The sequence below is a fragment of the Ambystoma mexicanum genome, chromosome 8 (genome assembly GCF_040938575.1).
Source record: "Ambystoma mexicanum isolate Mex_15411 chromosome 8, UKY_AmexF1_1, whole genome shotgun sequence".
NCBI lineage: Eukaryota > Metazoa > Chordata > Amphibia > Caudata > Ambystomatidae > Ambystoma > Ambystoma mexicanum.
The window spans coordinates 1,443,198,158-1,443,223,494 of record NC_090929.1 but is presented as its reverse complement, the minus strand read 5'-3'; the positions used below and the strand labels follow the sequence as shown (position 1 = coordinate 1,443,223,494).

Genomic DNA, 25,337 nt, shown 5'->3' with positions numbered 1-25,337 from the left:
ACAGCCAAAGGGGGGGGTGTGAGGCAGTGACCCTCCCCCTAAGGTGAATGCGTCAGACGCACCCAAGATCGTGAAGGCCCAGATTGACCCGGCGAAGGCCTCGATTGAAGGAGTTGTGGCGGCCCTGGCGAAGCCTGCAGAGGCTACCCCAGTGGAGACTACCTCCGGGCCTAGATTTTCCCTGCCACCCAGGAGGGAAACATTTCCAGCACATTGAGAAGACCCCTGGGATGAGAAGGGGGGGGGGGCACGCTAGCCCTAACGGACACAGATACCACCTCCGAAGATGAGCTGGCTGGCATCAAAAAGATCCTGGACAAGAAGTTCGAGGAGGCCAAGGCCTACGGGAGGGATCCCGACGAGGCGGACGTAGAGGGCAACGGTGGGGCCGATGAGTAACCACGGACCGCGGAGGACCCCGCGCCCCAGCCTTCGCTCCCATCGCAACTGATGCCACAAGACCATTCAGGAGCAATCTTGATGGCTTCGCAGGCCCTGTGTACGGAGATGAGGACAAGGTTGGCCTTACCACCAGCGGACGACCCAGCAGCGCCTGGACTGTCGGAGAGCCCACCGAACAAGCGAAAACAAATCCATCCTCCACCTCCCTTCCAGCTTTCACCCCCATCCCCTCCAAGGGACGGGACGGAGACGGCGGGGACGGATGAAAATTGGGACGGGTCTCCCATCACCCCCTGCCTGGGCCTTCCCGTCTGACGAAATTGGCTCCTTTTACGCTATGATCGCCAGGGCATTGGAGCTTTTCCAGCTATGCCCCGAAGAGCAGAAAAAGGAAGGGTTCCTCTACCAATGACGGGAGTTCATGAAAGGACTGTTCTGCTCGTTCCCGCCGGTGAAGGCACCAGCCCCGGCATGGGAGCTCAACGTGGTGCTGACCAGGCTCATGGGTCCCCCATTCAAGCCATTGCATTTGGCACCACTGAAGTTCCTATCGTGGAAGACAGCGTCTCTTATGGCCATCACCTCCGCATGACGAGTGGGAGAGCTTGAGGCCCTACCTCCATACCGGACATTCCACGAGACGAGGGTAGTGCTGAGGACGCACCCCTCCTTCATGCCCAAAGTGCCGTCGGACTGCCATCTCAACGAGCCCTTTGTGTTGCCGCTTTTCTTCCCTCCGCCTTCATCGCTGGCTGAGAGGATCTTGCACTCGCTGGATGTGGCTAGAGCACTGAAGTTCTACTTGGACCGCACAAAGTTTTCGGAGGACATCACAGCTGTTAGAACTTTGGACCTGTGAACCAAGGGAAGGCACTTTCGAAGGCTTCCATTTCCAGATGGCCCTCTGGCTTTATCATGCACTGTAACCGGTTGGCAAACCGACCGTTGCCCGGCCGTCTGAGAGCCCTTCAACCAGAGCGATCGCTGCTACTACGGCGTTCCTGTCTGGTGTGCCCATGCTGGACATCTGCAGGGCTGCTACGTGGAGGTCGACTCATCTTATTCTACTGTATTGACCGGGATTCCAGGCAGGAGTCGAGAGTCGGCCAGGCAGTGCTGCGCAACCTGTTTGCTTGGAGGTGAGCCTGGTGAGGAGGTAATAGATGCTTAATGTTGAGCCTTGCCACCTCCCGTGGTTGTGCATGTCTACTGCTGTGTATTCTTGTATTCATGAGCATGTGAATCCATGCCAGACCCCATGCTGGAGAAGTTACAAGTTACCTGTAACTGTTGTTCTCCAGCATGGGTCTGGCATGGATTCACATGCGAACCCTCCCTCCAACCCCTTTGCGGCTCTTCTATTGGTCCTACTGCCACTTTACGTGCTACCAAATCTGAAGAAGGCTGCCATAGGAGGGGCTTAGGTAGAGGGCAGTCATTGGCTGGGGGCAGTATGACCCAGAGACCAGTGATGGGTTATTAGTAGAAAGACAGTTCAGAAACGAAACTGAATTTTTCTTTACTGAGGATTCCCAGCCTAACGGGGAATATTCATGAGCATGTGAATCCATGCCAGACCCATGCTGGAGAACAGTTACAGGTAAGTAACTTGTTCCTTCTCCTAGGGGGTGCTTATTTATCACCATATTTTGACCCACTCTATGATTCTGTCCTACAATGGAGTTGGGGAGTATGCTGGCCACTGCTGCAATTTAGTTTGGCATCTCCAGGGGTGCAGCCAGTTCTACCACATATGTAGCCTAATGTACCAGTACAGTAGCTAGTAGCATACTAATGCATTTTTATAGTCTATTGCGACTATTTTGTTTCTTCCTATCCCTTTATGGGAAGCAGAAAGAAGGGCTAAAATAACTGTGGAGCAAACATGAGCTCCTGGAGCCCAGCTTTGCGCACCCTAAGGTGTTTTAAGATATCCTAGGCTGGTTTCCTTTCACAGAAAACAACCAGTGTGGGGTGGGCGTGCAGCGTTTCGGGCCGGTCTGATTAGCTGGCTGCCAACATCTTGTTTCTGCTTGATGTGATCTTAGGCCAGCCCAGGAGTAAATGTGTAGATCTAGGGGAGAGGCCCAGTGCCTTCCTTGATTATTCACAGAATTGCCAGAGGGTTTGTAATGCAGATAGACTGATTTTCCAGGACCAGGTTTGGCCTTACTGGCTGAGTCTGGCAGTTTGGCCTCTGGTTTCTTCTTATGACTTCTGGGCTGTTCCTAGTTTTTATGCATTGTCCTCCCGATCCACCTTTCTAGTAGGACTGGATGTGCTGTGCTGGGACTGTTTTTCAGCCGTTCTAAAGTTGCCTCCCTGTGTTTATCCTTCTGGGTGTAGATTTTCAGACAAGGGATTCTCTGCTATCCAGAAAAGTGGTGGGGGTCACTACTTCTACCGTTATTCTTTCCTGGGCCATTCTGTCTCATCTGGCACTTTTCTGCTGCTTGTCTGTCCTATATTGCCCTCCCGATCTCCTTGGTCAGAATTCTGCTTTCATATGCCTTCTCATTGTTGATGCTGCTTCTCGCTGCTGGCCAATCCTCATGAGAAAGGGGGCTTCTTTATCTGGGTAATTGCTGCGCTGGGGTGCAAGCCACTAGGTTGTGTTTCTTGTCCTTTGGAAGAAGTCTTGTATGCCCCGGGTTCTCTCAATGCCTGAGCCATGTCCTTTGTTACATGGTGGTGAGTACTTGACCCTGGCTTCTAGGGCATTAGTTGGCTTTCTCATAAGGGGTCCCCTGGGTCCTCGAGTGGTTGGGTGTTGCAGGCCGCCTACACTGGATTTTGCCATTGGCTCACATGCTGTTCCTGCTTCCTTGTTAGGCAAGATTTGGAGCAGTACCCTTTGGGTGCACAACCACCTTGACCTCCTGGCAATACGAGCCCACCCTTTGGTGTAAGTCTGTACTACACAGGTTGGTAGTGTGATTGAGCAGCCAGTCATATCTCAAGAGTTGGTCAATGTGAGCTGTAGGGGAGTTGAGCAGAGATTCAGTGACAAGTATTCAAATAAACTCTTACACAGAAGGTTTCTTAAACAATTTAAGTCAGTTTGAGTAAGCCTTCTTCAGAAGGGGCAATATAATAACACACAAATATACTCCAATACCGATTTAGAAACATAGTGTAAGTACCCTTTTGGGATGGCACACACACTGCCAACACCCTGAGGTGACCTAAATAACTAGGGCACTGTGGACATTCATATATCACTGTTGCATTTAGAACCAGACTTAAGAGCATATCAAAGAAAAAGGTTATTGAAACAAAACAAGAGATCTCGAATATTATGAAGCAGGTAAGTACTTTTGAAACTTCCCAATACAAAGTAAGTTAACCCCTTCTTGGAAGGAAGACCAAGCCCAGATGGAAGAAGAATCATTCAGGGAGCCAGGCCAAAGTCAATTGGACAAAAGTGAGCTGAAACACTTCTTGGAGGTAGGTAAGTCTTGCACAATCTTTTAGAAGTCATTGTAGAAAAGAAGAAATCAAAGTAGGGCCAAAAGCTGTTTTAGGCTTGTGAGGTAAAGAAGCAGTTAGCAACTTCAAAGAAGCAACCAAGACGAGGCTCAACTGAGAACAAGTGAGGCTACACAAGAGTTAAGTTCTCAGACTGTACAGTACCTTCGGTTAGAAGAAAACTGTTCCAGCTGGCTTCTGTTCCTGTGCAGCTCTGTAGATCCGGTGTTCCTGGGCCTCAGTCGTGGGAACAAGAGGGAGGATGTCTGGAGGACTCCTGCACTGCAATGGGACGATCAGAGAGTGAAAAAGGACCAACTTCTATTCAGTGGCACTTGGCGGTTTCAGCGTCTCAGCAAATAGCACCACTGCGGTTCTTGGCTGTCTAGATGGGCTTTCCTTGCATCTAGTGTCCAGCACTCGGTCAGACCTACTTCCTGGGAGTTCGGAGGGTCTTCCTGGAGCTCTTGGCCAACTTAAAAGCAACACACTCGACCTGGTGTTCCTCTCGCTGGCTCCTCGGTTCCAGCAGCAACAGCAGTGGAAATGCAACCAGCTTAGAGAGGATGTCCAGTTGGGCTTACCTTTGAGTTGATTGGTCCCACCAACTCGAGGGGAGAAGTCGTCCTTGCAGGACTTCACTAGTCGAGGCTAATTTGGAGCCTCGGCACCGCAGCAGGGCTTCAACGGGCAAACAAACGGTCCAGGAGTTGCAGCAGGCGTTTTAAAGTTCTTCTTCGGATTTCTTCGTCCAGTGGTTGACTCTGCCTTCCAAGCCAAAAAGCCTTGCCATTTATGCAGGTTTCCCATTCATTCCAGTCTAGCTGTCAGTCACCCAGCAGGGTGGCTGTCCTTGTTGGACAGCCAGCCGGCCAATAACCTAAGCGTGCATTCCTGTCTCCTAGAAGACTAAGCACAGGGAGTTTCGGGCACCTCCCTCACGGCCCCTGCCAGACACCCTGGAGCCAGAGGCAGGCTTCACTTGTGAATCCCGCCAAAAACGAACAAAGGGACCAAACCTGGTTTGGCTCGCAGAGTAAATCTCAATAAGGAACTTTCCACAAAAATGTTGAAAAAAGACGACCGGGGCCATTTTGACCAAAATGGCCCCTTGGGTGCTTTACTGCAGCTGCGAAGGCAGCCCGCGGTCAAAGCACACCACAGTAGTTAAAAGTAAACCACTGCAACCAGCCATTCATCGAGGAAAGGGTAACGTACACATTTTTCATGAGAAGCCAGACAAAGGGGATACTAAGTAACACTTCCTGCAGCAAGATGTGTGCTGGGTCTAGAAAGTTACAATTGTACGTAAAGTCAATTTCACTTCACTGCTCTTGGAAACAGTTTATCCAAGGGAAGGTATTTAAACCTTGGGGAAATCTGATGACTTCCCTGTGCCACTGCACTGAAGGTGCTGTGTGGCACAATGTAAAGATGATGCCCATGGAGTTTGTCAGACTCCATACTTATAAAGAAAGTGTTCAAATCATAGAAAAAAATACATGAGTGGGAAAAGGGGTCTCAATCTCCCCAGGTTAATAATTAAAGTCCTCAAAATCCAGCACAAGTGCTGGGGGTCTCTAAGGTAGAGAGGAAATAGCACATTTCTGAGAATTCTCCTTAACATTCCTTCTCTGGTATTCTGTCTTTCAAACCTGAGACTGGGGCTCTTCAAGGGTCCTCTAGTGTCTTCTTGGGCAGTGGTTTCTCATTTGTCTGCACCTATTGGGGAAAACGCCTTTCTAGGAGTGTAATGAGATCCAATTGTTATGGTAAGGAGCCTAACCTGATTCTGAATGTTGGTGACCATTTAGGCCATGGTGTGGAAGTATTAACCCTTTCTCTCCCTCTAGACACTTTGTATATGGTTTATATGTGTAATGATTTCACAATTTACTAGAGGTTGTGATGATCACTATCTTTGCTGCCATTTGTATCCTGATTATGACTGTAAATTTTACATTTGTCTAGGGATCCCTTTTTCTTCCCATATCCTAGCCCTAGGTTTATCCCAATGCACAGACCAAACGTTTAGCTTAGGAGTAGGAAGGGTCTGCCTAGGCCCTATTTTGACTTTTTAAATGTATTTTTACTATGCGTTTGTCAACACAAAATACTAGTTTGTATAATCTGGGTGCCAAATTTGCAATCCCTGCTAGCCATTGGCTTGTGATATTTGACTCTTGGCGAGTATGAAATGGTGTGCTGGTGTAATGTGTATTGATTTGCGGTGGCACGTGACCTTTTTTATGGCTGGCTAGATGCCTCCATTTTAATTATTTGTCCCTGTGTAATTGTTATAGTAGAATGGTATTTTAATCATACATGTTATTCTCTTAAGTCTATTTGGGATCGACTGTACCTACTCACCTGCCATCGTATCCCCCTTGAGTGAAGTCTGATTGCTGCCATAGCTACCCAAAGAGTTGCTTTACATTTTGATTGGACCCCTGTTTTTCCATTAGGATTTTCTTTTTTTACCCCTTGCCATATGGCGCTGAAACATCTCTTGAACTGCTTTTTCATGTCGCTTTGTCAGGGATGTCACTGCTGCTTGTAGGTGCTGGTAGTAGCAGTTTTAGATCTCACTATCTCACTGGAAGACTGCATGCATTACTAGGCGCTCCAGTTGCTACACATGTACCACTTAATAATATGCGGGCCCTTGCATGTTACCTTCTGTAGCATTGCAACATTTCTGCCAACAGCTGTCCTGATTCACTGCTAAACCTTTTAATATTTCTCAGTGCAAGCTCTGTAGTAAGTGGAACAAGCTGGAAGTGTATATTTTGCTTTAGTCTCCAAGCATTTGCACATTCCATTTGGTGTAGTATTTGGCATAGCTCTGTTCTGTCACAATTAGTGTTTACCGTCATTATTTCCCGAAACCATTTTGCAAAGCAAATTTGTTGAAAAGATGATCTTCCACTTGGCCTTTCTGCAGTAATACCATTAACTCTTGAGAGCTGTCTTGAACATGCGAAAACTGGCTAGTAGAAGCAGGTTTGCTGTTAATCATGGGTTTATAACCCTTTATCTCTGTTTTGATATTCTGCACCAGGCTGCTGCTTGACCATGTGTCCCTGATTTCACTAACACTGCTGCAAAAATATTGTAATTGTTTTCCAGGTACAAGTCAAGAAATTCTCACAACTCTCGATCCTCCTCAAGGTCTAGTTGTGGGTCATGTGGTAGATCAAGGGGAAGGTCCTCGTCTGTATCCACATCCTATTCGTCAAGATCCTACTCCAGATCGTATAGTAGGTCCCGGTCACGATCTCCCTACTCTCGAAGGTAAGGAGCAGAACCAAATGTCTTTGGAACACATCTAACAATGGAATTGTTTGTTAACGCTTGTTTCAGTCTTCTAAAACCACAGAATCCTTCCTGCTAAATGAGGCATTACGGGCAATGTTTTAAAGCATGTTCAATGCCTATGAATTTAAACTAGGACCTTGTGGACTAGTAAGCAGATGGTGCAGGACTGACTATAGGACATTTACACAATAAGCCCTGCTCTTGAATGGCACAATGTGGCGAAGTCTTGATGCAGCTTGTTGTGACAGTTTTTCTAAAGTCCACTCGAAGGGACTTGATAAAACTATCTTCGGCAATACAGAAACTCCAACTCTTAGTAGAAGGCTGTACTGCTCAAGGTAGTGGTAGCTATGACAGAGTAGCCATGCTTATCTTAGGAGGGAGAGAGGGCTGTAGGAAGGTACAAAACCTGAAGCATACATATGGTCCATAGAAACACTTGCACACTGTTGTATTGTAAAACTAATGGTTTATTTCATATACAGATGTAAAGCGAATTCTTTAGAAAGGTTAGTACGGTTAGATCATAAACACAATAGAAAAACCAACAAACTATGGTAAGAAAACCAGAGTACAAACCACATTTAGAATAGAGTAAAACCAAATTGTTACACTATTCTAGAAAGTAACATTGTTAGTATAACACAATTCAAAGGTAAGTAAATAACTTCATAATACTTTTCAGAATGGCATCCAGCAATTCCCAGGTAAGTAGTAACCTTCTAACACTTATTCTATTTCAGGAATATACAGTTCCAGCACCAACACATAGCAAGTAAGTACTTTGCAACACTTTTATGTGTTCTTTACTGAAGTCTTATTCTTTAGCAGTCCTTCCATAATCTAGGGCAGTTTTCGCAGATGCAGAAGGGGATTCTGGTGGTTCAGTGGCCAACCGCAGGCGGGTCCGGATAAGGCACAAACTGCAGGAAAGACGAGAGTTCCAGAGGATTTCTCTCCTCACAAGTAAAGTTGGAGAAAGTGTTCAGGGACTTTGTAGAATTTTCCCTAGATGCGTTCCAGTGTTTGGCCTGGGCAAACAGTATGGGGAAAATACCAACTACACATTACCACCCTAGCCACACAGGATCAACCCAAAGACTATAAGTATTACCTCAAGCCACACAGTACCTCAGTATTGAAGAAGAGCATGCAGATGGAGACCCCGGTCTCTGGCTTCTTGGTTGTGGTGACGAAAGGAAGGACACTTGATGGGAAATTGCAGCCGCAGTCGAGAGGAAGGGCTCCCAGCAGAGGTTTCGTTGATGCTGCTCATGGCTCTGGATTTTGCACAAGGGTTGTTGTCTGGTTGATTCACCTCGCGTCAATTAAGTGCAATATCTTCCGCCGCAGCCTAGTCAACCAAATTGCTCAATGCAGCTAGGCCCGTCCTCTCCAGACAATTGCCCAACTGTCGCCTGAGCTGTGATTGGCTCAAGACTCGACTACTGCAATGTCCTTTTTGCAGGTACATCCACTCACAACCTAAAGCCTCCAAACTATCCAAAACATCGCCTTTCGCGCGGCCCTCGACATCCCACGTTCTGAACACATCTCATCTGCCCGCACTTCTGCCCACTGGCTAGCCACAAGGAACGATACTCTTCAAGACCCTTGCAATCACCCACGAGTGCATCTCGAACACAGCCCCTCCGTACCTAATACTCAACAAAGTACAATCCTCTAGGCCCACCAGAACCCTACATTCCCACAAGTCCACCCAAATGCACCAAAGCAGAAGGATCTAGTTTTCCAGTACTGGCCGCCAAATACTGGAACTCACTCCCACCTGCCCTCAGAGTGGAAGAATCGTACTGGATCTTCCGCAAATCCCTAAACTCTTTATTTTCTGAAAACTAAACATGGGAAGACATTGCACAGCACTCGGCCTCGGGGTCCCAGGTTATTGGTGGTTTGCAGCCCAGGAAGGTTACAGCGCGTGATGGGATTGACTTTAGGACAGCCAGCCTCCTGGTTAAAAACTGGTTCCAGGCACGCATGCCAAAGGACTGAGGTTTCGGACTCTGCTGTTTCCTGTCTTCAGACACTCTGGAGCCTCGGCGGGCTACAGTGTTCCTGCCGAAGACCAAAATGAAACCAGGGCCTCACCTTTCCAGGGCAGCAGAAGGGCCAAAAAAGGACAAGCAAACTAAAAATGGCACAAAGAATACAGCCACTTCTAGATGAATAGTGACCCTTCTGTGCATTACCACAGATGGGCTGACAGTCTGCGAGTAAAAATCAAAAGAACATGTCCACTGCCACCGGCCATAAAGGTATGCTTGTCACTGTAACAAAATGTTACACGGGCAGTGAGGAAGGGGATACAGTGGATCCCATTGGAATGCCACATGAGGTGGGGTGTGCTGATCTCACAATGTAAAATGTAGAGGATAAAAATCTCTAGCTTTTGAACATGGGTTCTGTAAAGGACCGTAACAGAACCAGTGAGAGGGGATACTACGTAGCCCTTTAGCACTGCACTTAAGGTGGGGTGTGCTGATCTCGCAATGGGAATTGTAGTAAGGATAAAAAGTATCCTACCCTTGGGAACATTGGTTCACACAAGGAACCCTAAAGAAAATAAAAAGGGAAGCCCAATGGACTCCCCAGCAATGCTGCACCGAAAGTGCTGTGTGCTGCAATAATGCAGATGCCCAAAATGTTATAGCAAAGTATGATTCGGAAAATAAAGTATGGAGTTGCACAAAAATTACTTCCTTGGGAAGTGTAAAAGAAAGGGTGAATGAGGGGGGGAAAGGTCCCACTCAGGAACATAGATAATCCACAAGTTCAGCAAAAAGTGCTGGGGGCCTCAGGTTAGATTTTCAGATTTATACTAAATCTCCCTCGCCTAACACATTTGCTGAAGCTTGATTTAGCCTCTGCCGTGGTTCTGTGCAATGGATTTGTTCTGGCCTTCCCTTTATTGAAGGCTGCAGACTTATGTAAAAATTATTTGCAACAAGCTGATTATCATCTTGCTTCAACAGATACCAGTATTATGACAATCATGCAAACTACCGAAGACGGAAAGTGCCTCAACAGGAGCGTGCAATAGTGAGTATCAAGGTCGCTGAAGCATTTGTGCTTGTTGTTAAATCTTTAGTCTTTTGTCATGATTGGTATATGAACTGGAGGTGGGCTGAGAATTTCACATAACTCAGTAATGAGTTCAACTGCCTTCTTTTAGTGCAGTGGTGACATGCATAATATTGACTAAGGGTCTTTTCTCTTGCTTATAGTAAGAAAGTTTCTTATTTTGATACCCACCCCTTAATGGTCGCTTATGTTCCAGAAACTGTTTTTTCAGGTTGTTCAGTCCTCCCAAAGGACAAAGTAAAACTTTTGAGCCAGTTTCTTCTTCAGAGATGATATTTGAATGCCAAAATCACTGCCCCAAGAAGTGACCAGGACGCCTGCTTTTTCTGTGAACATGGAAATATTGGATCTGCGCCAAGTGCCCCATACTGCGTCTCACAACTAAAAAGCCACTCTAGGGTAGAGGTGGTTAAACACCTGTGTTCTTGACTTAAGCTATGCTGCTGCTTCATCAGCGAATGTTTGAAAACTAAGTAAAGCTTTCTTGTCGGAGTCCTGCACTTCATGCATTGGAAAGTGTCTGGGGCATCCAATTCATATAAGTGCAAATTACCAAATCCTTTGGATGAGTTGCAACACTGCCGTACAAAGGTTTAAATAACCTGCACTGATGTGTAATTGAAATGGTCAGGACTTTGGACTTTAAACTGTGAAATATCTGACTTTATGGACATGGGTTTTTGCAAGTGTTGGATTATCTGGTGTATGAATGTGTTCATGTACATTCTGAATTTGTTTTAATTTCTTTGCAGGATGAGCGCCGTGTTGTCTATATTGGCAAAATCCCTGGCATAATGACAAGAGCTGAATTAAAGCATCGCTTTTCAGTTTTTGGCACTATAGAAGAATGCAATATTCACTTCAGGGATCAAGGGTATGGTCTAAATGATTATCATGAGTTGTGCTGTGGGACTGTGGTTTGATTTTGTTCTACTAGTCATTACATAGATTTTGTAGCTATTTCGTGGTCGAGCTTAAAGTTTCGTGAAGCCAGGATTCTTTTCATTGTAAAAATGAACACTGACCCTAAAATATAAAACATGTTGGGCACGTCTTTTGAACATTACTATAATTGACGAGGATTGCCTTGTGTAAATATTTGTATATGGTAGTTTGCCATCAGTCTTTGCTTGTGGTGGCTCAGCCAATTGCATCTACAATTCCTGATTTTTTTTTTTTATTTCATCCATGAAACTTGACCTGGACAAACTGTACTTGCCTCTGAAGTTCATGTTTAATTTTCACTAAATAGAAAACTATTAGATTTTATTGGTGCCAGAGAATAAAAAATATGAAACAAGTTCAATCCGAACTAAGCCACCGCAAATTCGTAAAGCCAAACACATGAAGGTTTAATATACCATACCAAAAAAAAGACAAAATTTTACTGTGGTGCTTGCGGATGTTGGTCTATTTTTGCCAACTCAAATCTCCCTGAAACGCCTGAGTTTTCTCCTGTTGCATTGAAGGACTCCTTGTTTTTCCACACACAAACGATTGACCTCAAAATCAACTTTGCATTTAGTTGGTCTATTGGGTCTTTTTATGTAAAGGAGGGTGTACAAATATTTTCTCTAGAACACCAGGATACCCATATTTATTTGATTTAACCGTATGTTGACTTTAGAGTCACTAGTGCACTTAACAGGGTCATTGTGTTCTGTAGACTAATGAAATAAAATGGTGCAACTTGCATCACACCATGTATCAACAGCAAATATAAAATGCACAAAAGTCGATACAGCTGTAACTGTGAAATATGAATAATGTCTTTCTTTTGGCAGTGATAACTATGGGTTTGTTACCTATCGCTACACAGAGGATGCTTTTACTGCTATAGAAAACGGCCACAAACTAAGACGGCCTGATGAGCTTCCCTTTGACCTCTGTTTTGGTGGTCGCAGACAGTTCTGCAAAAGTAACTATGCAGATCTCGGTATGTGTTTTCTCAGTTTGTTTTAAAAGAAGTCAATGTATTTTGTTACATTTGTAGATGACAATTTTACTGCATTAGGAAGTAAAACCTATAGGCATGCAAATGTTCCGTTGTTTAAGCTGTCGCATACTTCCAGGTTTTAGTGTTCAATGGTATATACAGATTTCTTAGGAATCACTGTCTTACCTTGTGATGGCCTGATCTTGTTATTGGCAATACCCTAGGCCTAAAGTTCATGTGCCACTGTTGGGTAAGAATGTGTAGAGTCCAACTGGTGTGGGACTTTACAAGACTTAGCTCTTGGTATTAGGTAACCCACCTTTTAATATAGGCCTGTATTACACAAGCTGGTAGTGAGACTGAGCAGCCAGGCTCATTTTAAGAGGTGTGATGTGAGCTGTACAAGGAAATCGGTACTATGAAATTAGTAAATACGGGTATCCAAGCAGAATCCAGTGGTAATCGCGGGGTATTGCATCTTTCTTTAGAAGATCGAAGGGGACATCGACACGGCGTGACTGTTACACTATCCCTAACATGACGTGGAGTGTACCCAAAATCCCTTGCGCGTCGAGCTCCCTCAGATTAGTTTTTTCCACCCACCTAGTTGGTCACCTTTTATGTGGAGCTTGTTAGGCAAGATTGTATGTAGTAGAGGCTACACCAGTCTTGTCCGCTTGGCAATAGACCCCAACTATCTGTATAGGTCTGTACTACACAAGTTGGTAACGTGACTGAGCAGCCAGACACATCTCAAGAGGGGTAATTGTGAGCTGTAGAGATGCAACATGGAGAACACTTAAACTCAAGGTTGTCTAGTAAAATAAGGATTTGTTCAACAATCAGTTTTATAATGAGCTTTCTTTGGAAAGGGCAAGATGCAACAATAAAATGCAATTCATCAGTTTTAGCATAAGTAAGATACCCTTTTGGGATGCCACACAGACCCTTCCTTCACCCTTAGGTGACTTCAATTGCTAGGACACTGTGCACATTGATTTTATCACTTTTTGACATTTAAATGCAATATTGAGTTTGTGAAAAAGGCAAAAGGTTTAGGGAAGGAAACAAAGGTTAGCAAGTTCTTTGAACAGGTAAGTACTTTACAATCCCCCAATGAAGTGTAGGATACCTTTTGCCCAGCAATACAAATAACTTATGTACCACCTATGAGGGTCAGTTAAACGAAAAGTCAATGGGTAAGAAGAGTCTGCAGGGAGCCAAGGCAGCCAATGTCAATTGAACAATGTCTAGGAGAGCTGAGGCACTTCTTGAAAATGGCACAAAAGTCTTGCACAATGTTATAGAGTTTGTAGAAAAGAATTACTGTTGGGGCCACAAGCTGTAAGACATGTGAAAGCAAAGCTGCAAGCAACTCAGCGGAAAAAGCAGCTACTTAAGTCTCCAGTGAGGAAAAAACAAGCTACAAACCAAAAAGGTAAGTACCCCTTTAGTTAACACAGTACCCCTTTAGTTAACACAGTACCCCTTTAGTTAACACAGTACCCCTTTAAGTTAACACAGTACCCCTTTAAGTTAACACAGTACCCCTTTAAGTTAACACAGTACCCCTTTAAGTTAACACAGTACCCTTTTAGTTAAAGTAGGAGATTTCAGCTGGCTTCTGTTCCTTTTGCAGTCCTGCAGATCCTGTGTTCCTGGGCCTCGGTCGCGCGGACAAGAGTGAGGACGTCGGACACCTGCACTGCGGTTCGAAGGTCGGCGGCAGCAAAGGGCTCTTAAATTCAGCAGCACTTTGTGGTTTCAGCTACCGGTCAATAGCACCACCGCTGATCTCGGCACTTGATGGGCTTCCTTTGCTTCTGGAGTGCAGCACTCTGGTGAGGTGCCTCAGGCTTGGGTAGCCCTGCTTCGGGAGGGTCCTTGGGATCTTTCTGGAGCTCTGGTCCGCCTAAAGACTATGCACTCGCTTCTGAAGTTTGACCCGTGGCTCTCTGTTCCAGCAGCAAGGAAGTACAGCCAGCAGGGAGAGGAGTTCCAGTCAAGTTTGTCTTGGGGTTGATTGGTCCCACCAACCCAAGGGGAGTAGTAGTCTGTTCCCGGATTCTCTAGTCAATGAGCTTCAGCACTGCAGCAGGGCTTCACCGGGCAAACCCAACGGTCCAGGAGGGTGCAGCAAGCGTCTCTTCCAGTTTCTTCTTTGGATTCTTCATCCAGTGGTCGACTCTGCCTTCTGTCCAAAAGACCTTGCCTTTTATGCAAGTTTTCTCCCATTCATTCGCAGCCTAGCTGTCACTCACACAGCAGGGTGGCTGTCCTGCAAGGACAGGCAGCCAATCCCTTTGGGTGCATTCCTGTAACCAAGGAGACTAAGCACAGAGTTTCAGGAACCTCCCTCGCTTCCTGCCCTGCCAGACACACTGGGGCCAGAGGCAGGTTTTAGCACTGAAGCCCGCCAAAGGCAAAGCAAACAAAGGGACCAAACCTGGTTTGGCGCACAGAGTAAAACCCAAAAAGTCCTCACAAGCAAGAAATGGTGAAAAAAGATCAGGGCATTTTGACAAAATTGGCACCCATGGGTGCAAATCTGCAGCTGAGGATTAAGCCTGTGGTTAAAAACGCTCAATGGTAAGAAAATTAAATCACTGCCACCAGCCATTAATTGTAGTGAAGGGGTAACAGAAAAATGTTCCATGAGAAAGTAGGCCAAGGGGCTACTAAGTAACACCCCAGCACTCCACTTGCCTTTTTCTGAGCACACGCCATCTTATGTTAAGTCCATTTCACTGTACTACTCTTGGAAAGAGTAGTTTATTCAAGAGAAGGTATTTTAAACCTTGAGAGAAATCCAAAGGACTGCTCTGTGATACTGCACTGAAGGTGCTGTGTGTCACAATACAAAAGATGATGCCTATGGAGTTTGTCAGACTCAAAAAATCATAGAAACAGAGTTCAAATGAAAAATACACTCCCATAGCAATAAATCCGTGACCCGTCGAACCCTCCCTCTGGGTTCTTCCTAGGAATACTGCTTAGCTCTCTTCCAACGATCTGGCCCAACCCATGTCGAATTTCTGAGGACATCCTCTAGCGCTATACACACGTCTCTCCAGTTCCGCACATTGATCCAGCCTCTCCGCCCACTTGTGTATACTGGGTAGGGTCGCATTGCCCCACTCTACAGCCAGTCCTCTTCCCTGCCTTCGTAATCGGGCATTTTTCCATGCTGTTGACCCCTGTATTCCCACACATGCAGAAGCGTTTGCTTAGGGCAAGCTGGTGCTTGTTCACTCACCACCCCAGAGATGAGGACCTTTATCCGCTCCCAGAGTACTTTCACCTTAGGGCAGTCCCACAGCATATGAAAAAGGAGCGCATCCACATATCGGGCATTGAGGATATGTCGCTCTGCCCATTTGGTGGAGCCGAACCCTGTAATATTAGACCCTGTGGAGCACCTTGTACTGTCTCGGGCGCATGGTTAAGCTGGCTTCTCTAGGTGACGCCAACACTTCTACCCAGTCATCCTCATTGCCCCCAGGACCCTTTCCAACCTCCCCCTTAGTTTCGATATGGTTGTAGACGGGACTTTGTTAATCACCTGATGGTTTTCATTGCCCACCCCTTTATCTCCCCCCTCAAGCAGGTTGGTCTCTATCTGGGACCTCTCTGGTAGATCTCATGTTCCCTGCCCCTCCTGAGCCATAGCGTGCTGCAGCCTAAACTAGGTTCATCTATCCCGTTGCAGTAGCCCAAACCCTTCCTGAAAGCTCTGAAAGGATACCATCTGTCTTGTGCCAGGACATCCCTCACTCTCAGAATGCCCTTGTCCTGCCACCTTGTCCTCCTGCCCAGTTTGTAAACTTCTGGTAGAGCCACGTTCCCCTAAATAGGAGTCTCCTTGGTCATCACTCCCCCACAACCCATCGCCCTAAGGGAAGCCGTATGATGCCAGCGTGCTGACACCCGGTTGCGTCATTCCCATCAGGCGCCCCACCCATATAGCACGTGCAAGGCTGACCTCTCCCCTTCCTCCTAACGTCTCACTCCACCGGTGGCTTGGCACCCCCACACCCTGAACAACCATTTAGTTGCAAGAAGCTGGGAGGCCCAACAATAATGCTGCACATTTGGGATCCCAAGCCCACCGACTGACCTACATACTTTGTTTTGAAACAATTTCCAGCGACTGGAGAGCCTGCTCTGTAACCAGAGCCTGCTGTAGCCCTTCCTTCCAATAAACCTGGGGACTCGGAAAACGATGACTCCGACTCAAAGCCTGTGATGGCCACCAGACTCATTTTGAGCCATCACATGCCGTACTGCGACCTGCAGGACTGCAACACCCTGTGACCTTGAGCCATTGGCCGGTTCTTGCTGAAACTTCGTGGGCACCCTGCTAGATCTCCAGGGGCATGATTCCAGTCCAAAAAGTCCCCTTACCAGAGTGCTTGACCTTTCAAACAAGAATCTGACCAGTGATCTTCTGTCTTCTGTGCTCCTGAAAATGGTGCCAAATCCACAGAACTGCACCCAGCCACGAGGAATACCTTGCTTAGCGTCTTCCCCATGATCCTTGCTGCAGAAGTCCTTCTAGTGCCCTTTCTTCTTACTGAAGGAATTCAACAACCAGGTTGTTGGCTGCAGATCCTGACATCCTCATGCTGCAAAATCTTCTGTGCTGAGGTACTGTGCTGGCTTGGGTAATATAACTACCTTAAGTATTTGTGATTTCTGTATAGGTATTGGTGTTTTCTGTGATTCGGAGCCCACTCATCCAGTTCACCCAGGCCCCTGCAGAATCCTGCTAGGGTGTCTTCTGTGAAGCCCATGGACCCTGCATACTAAGTATAAAAGTAAAATACTCACTGACTGAACAGTCTTCCTTAGGAACTCTGACTGTTACTTAAGAACCTATCCTGACCTGCCTGTTGGACACTAGACCCTATTGGCCCTCTGCCACTGAGCTCATGCTCCAAGAATAAGGGAAATTCTTCGAAGGATTGGGCCTCTTTGCCTAAGAAAGAGAATAAGGGTTTAAAAGGTACTTACTCTTGCGTCCCGTCCCCGTTACTCCATAATGTATGGGCGTCCCTTCCAAGGGACGGGAGACAGAACCTTTTTCACCAGAAAGACCACCTTCCCCTTTAAATTTAGAGGCGCGCTGCCCTGACCCCGCTCTCTGGCGCCACACCCCAGTCCCCTTTTCTGCATCGACGGGAACAGGCAGAATTCACCAGCGCTCCTGAGTTTGGCTTCAGCCATGTAATTCCACGCACCAATACTTTTGTCTTCATTTTTGTCATCATTCAGGTACTCGGTCCTCAGGCGTCACGCTCCTCCCCGGCGCATGTCGACTTCTACAGGGTTCAGCAGGTGTCCATCCTGCAATGGGCTCTTTCCAACTTAAGACCCCCCACGCCCTCTGCCTACGTTGCCTTGGCCCAGACCACGGTTGGCAATCTTGTTCAGCGTGTGACTCGCTCTCCTCGAAAGCGCTGAAGAACAGACTAGCCAGGTGGAGGGAGCTCTTCCAGATGTCGCCTCCAGAGGCTCTCAAGACCTTCATGAAGCATCGATCCAGACCCAAGGTAGGGCCGATATTCTCCATCGCACCCTGCAAGGGAGACTCCTTCCCAGGGACTCTCCCGCGCGGGAGGGACCGGTCCTTCTATCAACGCTTGCACCGAGGATACTGCAGCTACCGGCCCCCGGGCCGAGGGATCCTCCCGGTGACAGTGTTGAGGGACCGGAAGGTTCTTTCACCAGGTTTTCACTCGAGGGGCTCCGCCCTTGTACCGGCACAATGGCTGAGGGGGCTATGCCCTATTACCGGCAATACACCCAAGGGGGCATGCCTAAGCGCAGCTCTATTGACCCCCGGGTCGAGGGTGTCACCTACCGGGCCTAGGCCCGAGGAGCAGGATAGGCCTTGTGATCCACACACAAGTCTTGGAGGAGGCCGGGCCCAGGGGCAGAGGAACGCGTTGCAGGCACGTGGCAGGCAGCGCGACAAAATGGCCACTGCGCCAGAAAGAGGCACCTGTCGACACCATTCCAGGAATTCAGCAAAGAACGAGTGTCAAGGTGGGACTGGCTTCAACCAGGTACGTGGCCTACAGCCTACCCTTCTTACGCACACGGCAGTTTTCCTTTGCGTCCGTATGGACAGGGTATGCAGCGGCCTCAGCAGCCCCCGCTACCCCGTCAGCACCCCCTGCCACCGCTTCATTCAGTGAGGTTTTCTTAAAGAGGTTCCTCAGCCTCATGAAGTCATTGTGGAGGAGCGCTCTCCGAGACGCCATCAGGGAAGTCATTCCCGCCATGCTAGCAGCACCACAGACTCCTCCATCGGGCCCCCGGTGCAGCCTCCAGAGCCAACTCTGCAACCTCTGCCGCCTCCTCAGCCTCCGGCTGCAGGCCCCTTTTCCCCAGCCTCCGGTGCCATCTACTCCTCCACGATCCTCCAGATCCGCAGGATAGGGACGATGACTGAGGATCAGGATCCAGACACGCCATCCTCAGTCTGGGCCTTCCACAAACGTCTTGCTGGGCTGGCCGAGTACCTGGGCCTACCCCAGCCCGAGGTCTAGCAGCCGGCAGAGGGGGTTCTGGCTGAAGTCCTCACACAACACCCCTCTGCCAAATCAGGGATTCTTATGCAGACCGATGTAGTCTCCCTGGCCAAGAAGGGCTGGCTCAAACCCACTCGGCCTGGCCAATCTACGCCTGGACGCCAAGTACAGGCAGGTGGGGGGGAGAAAGGGGGGATATACTTTTGCTCTCGGCCCATCCTCAGGTGCACTCCTTGGTGATCGCTGCAGCATCACCATACTCCAAGCCCCAGTCGTCCTCAGCCGCCTCCTTGCCTAGCAGCGCCGCTGAGGAAAAGATCTTGGAGGCGTATGGCAAGAAACTATTCAAATGCCTCTTTACATATAAGTCAGCTCAATGCCATGCTGGAGGCTTCCAATCAAAGATTATGGCGGGAAATTGCAGACTTCCTCCCGGAACTACCCACCCAGAGTCGATCATGTTTTAAGGCGGGGCTAGCTGAGGTCAAGCTAGTTGCGCATGACCTCATGGAATCCATAGTGGACCATATTGACACCTCAGGCCGTGCCATCTGTATTGCCACAGACATGAGGACAGCCTGGCTTCGGGCAACAAAATTCAACCCGGATGTCCAGGAACGCATACTAGATCTTCCATTCGAGGGAGGGGACCGCTTCCATTCCTCTACAGACGAAGAGCTGGACAGAAAGAGAAACGGCTCACAACCAGGTAAGTCTTTATCCATCCTTACAAAGCCCATGCCCAAATCGTACACTCAATCTCGGCAGCGCTCAGAAAGGTTGTACATACGGAGGGTACCGTGGCTTCCAGCGACGCAGATCCAGGCGCCGGACTGCTTGCAGTCTCAGAACCGGCGCAAGCAACAAAAAGGGGTGGGGGGGTTGTAAGGGCTTTTTCCAGTCCCCCCTCCTCAGCGACAGCCTCTGAGGGAAAGAAGGCATGACACGCCCCTTCGTGTCTCCAGTGGCGGGCAGACTTGCTCTCCATGCACATTTCTGGTGCCAGAATTTCGCGGAGCCCCTCTCCGTAGTATCCACGGGGTACCGCCTTCCTATCCCACCCTCTCCTCCATCCTCTCACACAGGTTGGGACAGCAAGTCTTTTGGCGGAGATCCACTGCCTGGCTCTCTACGAGCGACCGGAAGTCCCAGCCTCCCAGCGAGGCTTTGGCTTTTACTTCAGGATTTTCGCCATTCAGAAGAAGAACCAGGCGGGCCTGAGAGTTGTGCTGGACCTTTCCACCCTCAAACTCTCCTTACACCTGCAAAAATTCAAGCTGGTTATGCCAGCTTTTATAGCGGAGACATTGGACAGGGAACACTGTGCTCCCTGGATCTGAAGGACGCGTCCTGTTTTGGCAGCCCCATCGTTCTTCCCTACGGTTCAGGATCATGGGCTACCATTTTCAATAAAAGGTCCTTCCTTTTGTCCTCAACTCGGCACCCCAGGGTATTTACCAGACTCATGAATGCGGTGACGGCCCTCCGCAGGGCCTCCACATGTACCCATAACTCAATGACTGGCTCGTCAGGGCTACATCTCCGGAATCGGGTCAACACTCTTCCCATGCCCTTATGAATACACTGCACAATCTGGGCTTCTCGCTCAATCTCAAGAAGTCACAGCTGCAGTCGACGCAGACGTTCTTGGGCCTCATCTGGGACACGTGCTCAGAGAAGTTATTTCCGTCGGAGGACAAAATCTCGGCCATCAAGAGGGCCACCGCCCGCTTCCTCAGCAGAGGTGACCTCGGCATGGTGGTACCAACATCTCCTGGGTTTTCTGGCAGCGGTCTTATTAGCCGCTCCGCACACAAGACTTAAGGATAAGGCGGATTCAGCTGCACTTCGCTGCCTCAAGGAACCAGGAGCGGGGCTCTCAATTCGAGATGATCAATGTTCCTCCATCTCTCCACCCGGACCTGACTTGGTGGTCCAGAGACTGCAACCCTCTCCGAAAGCCACCATCACCAAGATTCCTTGCTCGATGGCTGGGGAGTCACCCTGGATGATATCTCGGTCCACGGCACCTAGACTCGACAGGAGCAGAAATACCACATCAATTGGCTAGAGCTGAACGCCATCTGGCTGACGCTCAGGGCATTTCTACCACTTCACAGGGGCAAGGTGGTCCTCATCCAGACAGACAACTGGACCAGCATGCACTACATCAACAAGCAGGGAGCACAAGATCCCCTCTGTGCAGACTGGCGATCAGCATGTGGGAATGGGCCCTGGAAAACTACATTTACCTCACGGCGGCAGTCCACCTCCGGGGAAATCCAACCTGGAAGCGGACAGGCTTAGCAGACTGGGAGCAGACAATTCGAGTGGCAGCTAAACTACCTCGTCATTCCGGAGATTTTTAACGGGTGCGGTCACCCCCAGGTGGATCTCTTTGCCACCTGGCACAACAAGAAGTGCCCCATTTCGCATCCTGGCAAGGTCAGGGCGACGCATTTCACCTCCAGTGGACCGGCATGAAAGCCTATGCCTTTCCGCCTACTCCCCTGATTTACTGGGTAATTTGCAAAATCAAGAGTCTCGCCAACTCCTAATCATTCTAATGGCTCCATGGTGGCCGGCGAGGCCATGGTTTTCGGAGCTGCTCAGTCTCTCGGAAGTGCCCCTGATTCCCCCCCCCCCCCCCCCCCCCCCCCAACAGGCCCAGCACATCATCTGGTTTAGCAGGGGGGCAGTCATCCACCCCATGCCATGTAAACTAGCCCTCACAGCGTGGTAACTGAGCAGTTAACAGTGCACCACCTTAGCCTCTCACAGGCCAATCTGGAGATCGTACAGGGCGTCAGGAGCAAGGCTACCAGGGCTCAGTACAAAAGCAAATGGACCACATTCTCCCACTGGGCAGACTCCTTGGACGACGTACACTTTTTCGGCGCACCGCGGTCATTCAGGCGTACAGGTGGACAACTTCTGCCATTGGGGCTTACAGGAACTCGGAGGGTATTTTCTCCTCCTCCAACCCCATCGTCCAACATCTGATGGGACTCGCCAGGCTCTACCCGCCTGTCAACAGACTGCACCCGGTGTGGGACCTTAACACAATTTTGGGCGCCCTGGCGCACAAACCGTTTGAGCCAATGGCATCCATGCACATCAGACTGGTTACCATCAAGATGGCTAGTCGCCTCTGAGCCATATACCACCTTTCACAAGGACCAGGTAGTCTTGCAGACACCTAGCATTTCTGCCCAAGGTTCCGTCTGCTTTCCACTAGTCCTTCCTACATTTTTTCCTGGATCCCAAGGACGTGCCCTGAAATTCTACTTTGACAGGACCAAGGGCTTCCACAAATCGGACGCCCTGCTTGTCCCTTTCATGGGCTCAAGACCAGGCTATCAGGCCTCTAGGGCTTACATATCCCGCTGGATGGTCTCTGCCATCAAAGAAGCGTATGAGGGCCAGCACAAGCCGCTCCCGGCCATCCTGCATGCCCACCCAGTCGGGGCCAAGGCACCGGCCATCGCATTCCAGCGCCATGTCCCCTGGCAAGTCAAAACCAGGGCGGCCACTTGGGCCTCTCCCTCAGCTTTCTGCAAGCATTACTGTTTGGATGCCGGCTCTAGATCTGATGCGGCTTTCGGACAGGCGGTTCTCAGGAACCCATTTGCTTAAGGAGGGTCTGCTCTCCACCCTGGGGCTACAATCAGTTGTAATCGCCCACACAATATGGAGGAAAGGGGACGTAAGAGTAATTAATCACCGTAGTGACTAACGTACTCTTAGTCCATAGTCTTTCCGCCATACGTCCCACCAACCTCCACCCTAATAATACTCGTGTCATAGGGCAATGTTAAATCTATTGTCGACTTGTCAATGGGCACTGAGGTGTGGCGCCGGTGGCTGAGTCAAGGCAGCGCATGCTCCCTGGACCGCACGCCTCAAAATTTAAAGGGAAAAGGTTTTTCTGGTGAAAAAGGTTCCGTCTTCCATCCCTTGAAAGGGACGCCCATACAGTATGGAGGAAAGGGGACTATGGACTAAGAGTAGGTTATTCGCTACAGTTGGTAACTTTTATAATTACTTGCAGAAGAAGTTGGTTGGTAAATGTCATTCTGAATAGTTACAAAAGTTCTTGCTTACCCTGAATGAGTTGCACTATTCTGAAAAGTATATATGATTGTTACTCGCTTGTGAATTGGTGCTGCCTCTTTCCCAAATGTAATGCTGTTTACACTTTATTGTTCCTGTTGGGATAATAGTATGTGTATCCCCAACTGGGTCTTACTTCCCCTGACTTGCTGTTAGCCAGAATAAGTCTGCATTAGGTTTTACCTACCTAGATTAATGTTGAGTCATTCATAAAGTGTAACTCTGGGTGTTGCTTTCCCTGGTCTGTTGTAGACACAGTTTTAGGTTATAACTGCCTTTAAGTTGCTTATAGGTCTTGAACAAGTGTATAGATTTTACTTAACTTGAGTATAACTGTTATCCTAAAATAAGTTATTGCTTCCCTTAGTCTGAACTGAAAAGCAACCGTAATTAAATATTACACTCCAAGGTCCAACTCCCCTAGAATAACTGTTCCTAAAATCTTGGTTTCACTAGATCAGAAAAGTATATTGTCCAGTTGATATTACTATTTTTTTTTTTCTCTTTTGGCAGAGCGTCTCGTTACAACTGATAAGGTCTACTACCCTGGTATTACTGAAGTTAATCTAAAATTAACTATTGGTTTTGACTTCCCTAGAACTCCTGTTGGGTGCTCCAAATTAAGTTATGCTTTGGTCTGTGTGCCTTCAAGCATAGTGTTTTCTTTATATTTCCCCAAGACTTATCTGGCCTACTTGTATTTAAATAAATCTATTTTTTTACAGTACATGGTGTTTCAGTGTTTCTTTGGACCATTAGTATTACAATTTCATTTGAAATGATTCTATAGCCCTCTCCCTCCTAAAATAAGCCTGGCTGCTCTGTCTATGCTACCATGAACTCAGCTGGTACAGCCTTTATATTAAGAGTGGTGTCTTGTACTGCTGCAGTTGAATGGTTTTACTAAGCCCTTAGTTGGACTTCAGAAAAACTGTCTTAACATAGACTACGGCACCTTATGTCCACCTCTTGTGGCGCTCGCTCCTCCTCTCCCCCACGCTCCTGTACACTTTCCCCTTGTGGGCCTCGAAAGTCTTCAGCCCACAGGCTGTGCTAGCCCTCATGGCTGCCCCTCGGCCTTCTCAGGCTGGTTCCCTGCGGGGGAGGAGTGTGGACACAGTTCATGCTGATAGAATGGGTAGGAGCCAACCACTGTCACAACCGGCCCTCCCCCTCTCCCTGCTGCATTCACCAGCATTGCCTCGGGACTGTGCAGAGGCTTCTCGCCAACATCCAGCTCCCACGTGGGTCCTGACCTTCAGGCGCTTCGCTGTGACTCAATTTCCACCACCACACCAGCAATGTCCAGGCCCCTCACTGGCTCCTTGCTCCCGCTGCAGCCCTAATCACTTGCTGTGGCCATCGGCACACGCCGCCATCTTTCTTCCACCAGCTCCTCAAAGGTCTGGGCCAGGCTCTCTCCTCTGGAGTTTCCACACATTCCCCTGAAGGGCTCCTCGCACTACCAAGCCTTTCTGACGACTATTTCTGCATAGACTGCTGTATCTGTGCTGTCTGGAGGCACCTACGGCCTCGACAGTCTGCTGTCGGAGCAGAGTTGGAAACCAAGCAGACTACCTCCCCATCTTGCACAACAGCGCCCCCCGAAGTAACATTTTTAACCAGACTTTTGTTTTCTCATTTGTTCATGCTTCTTTGTCTAGTTTCCCATCTAGTTGGGTCATTCTTCAATCCAAGTGAATTTTTTTTTCTGTGTAGTGCAATAAACTAAATGTCGAGTTGCCTGGCAAATAACATGATTTTCTTTTTTCAGATTCTAACAGAGGGGATTATGATCCTGTGAAAAATAAATTTGAGTCTCTTGACTTCGATACATTACTAAAACAGGCACAGAAGAGCATCCGGAGGTAACATTCATCGCAAACAAGCCTCCAATATAAAACATGTAAAAACAAAATATATATTAAAGATTTATTTTACCTCAAAGGAGATATTGGTGAATACCTTCCACTATGTAGAAAATAAGCAAAGCTGCTCAGTGATGCAAAAGTGCGCAGTTTTATAATTAAATACAAAAATCATAAAAAAGTGCACAAAACAAATCATTTTTTTATGGACTTTTTTTTTAATGGTATTTAACAAGTGTTAATTTGCAGTCTCAAAAATAAATTGAAAATCGTGAGTTTACAACCAAATACTGTACATTAAATGAATCACTATGCAGATTAAAACAATAAAATACTTTAAAAATGACTGACTACTGTTTTTTTAATCCAGCACAATTTTCATGCCTTCCTCTTGCCGTTTTTCTTTCATTCTGGGTTGCAATTTACAGAACGGAATTCTTTGGTATAGCAGTTTCATTATGGCCTTATGCAGCGGTTATCTGTTTGGCAATATAATGCAGTAAAACTATTAGTTACGTGGGAATTGAATTGCTGGTTATTTTACTAGTGGCTTACCTTTTTAGCTTTAAAAAATAACTGGTTTTAAAATGTGTA

At 47.8% G+C, this 25,337-nt stretch overlaps 1 protein-coding gene across 1 annotated transcript in view; it reads left to right on the top strand.

Annotated features, from left to right (window-relative positions):
• Positions 1 to 25,089, top strand: part of PPRC1 (PPARG related coactivator 1) — a 176,793-nt gene extending 151,704 nt beyond the window's left edge. The window contains exons 10-14 of the mRNA XM_069611599.1: positions 7,000 to 7,164; positions 10,182 to 10,248; positions 11,043 to 11,164; positions 12,075 to 12,226; positions 24,650 to 25,089. Coding sequence (XP_069467700.1) covers positions 7,000 to 7,164; positions 10,182 to 10,248; positions 11,043 to 11,164; positions 12,075 to 12,226; positions 24,650 to 24,747 — 604 coding nt within the window. The 3' untranslated portion in view covers positions 24,748 to 25,089. The remainder of the gene's footprint in view (positions 1 to 6,999; positions 7,165 to 10,181; positions 10,249 to 11,042; positions 11,165 to 12,074; positions 12,227 to 24,649) is intronic.
• The last annotated feature ends 248 nt before the right edge of the window (positions 25,090 to 25,337 follow it).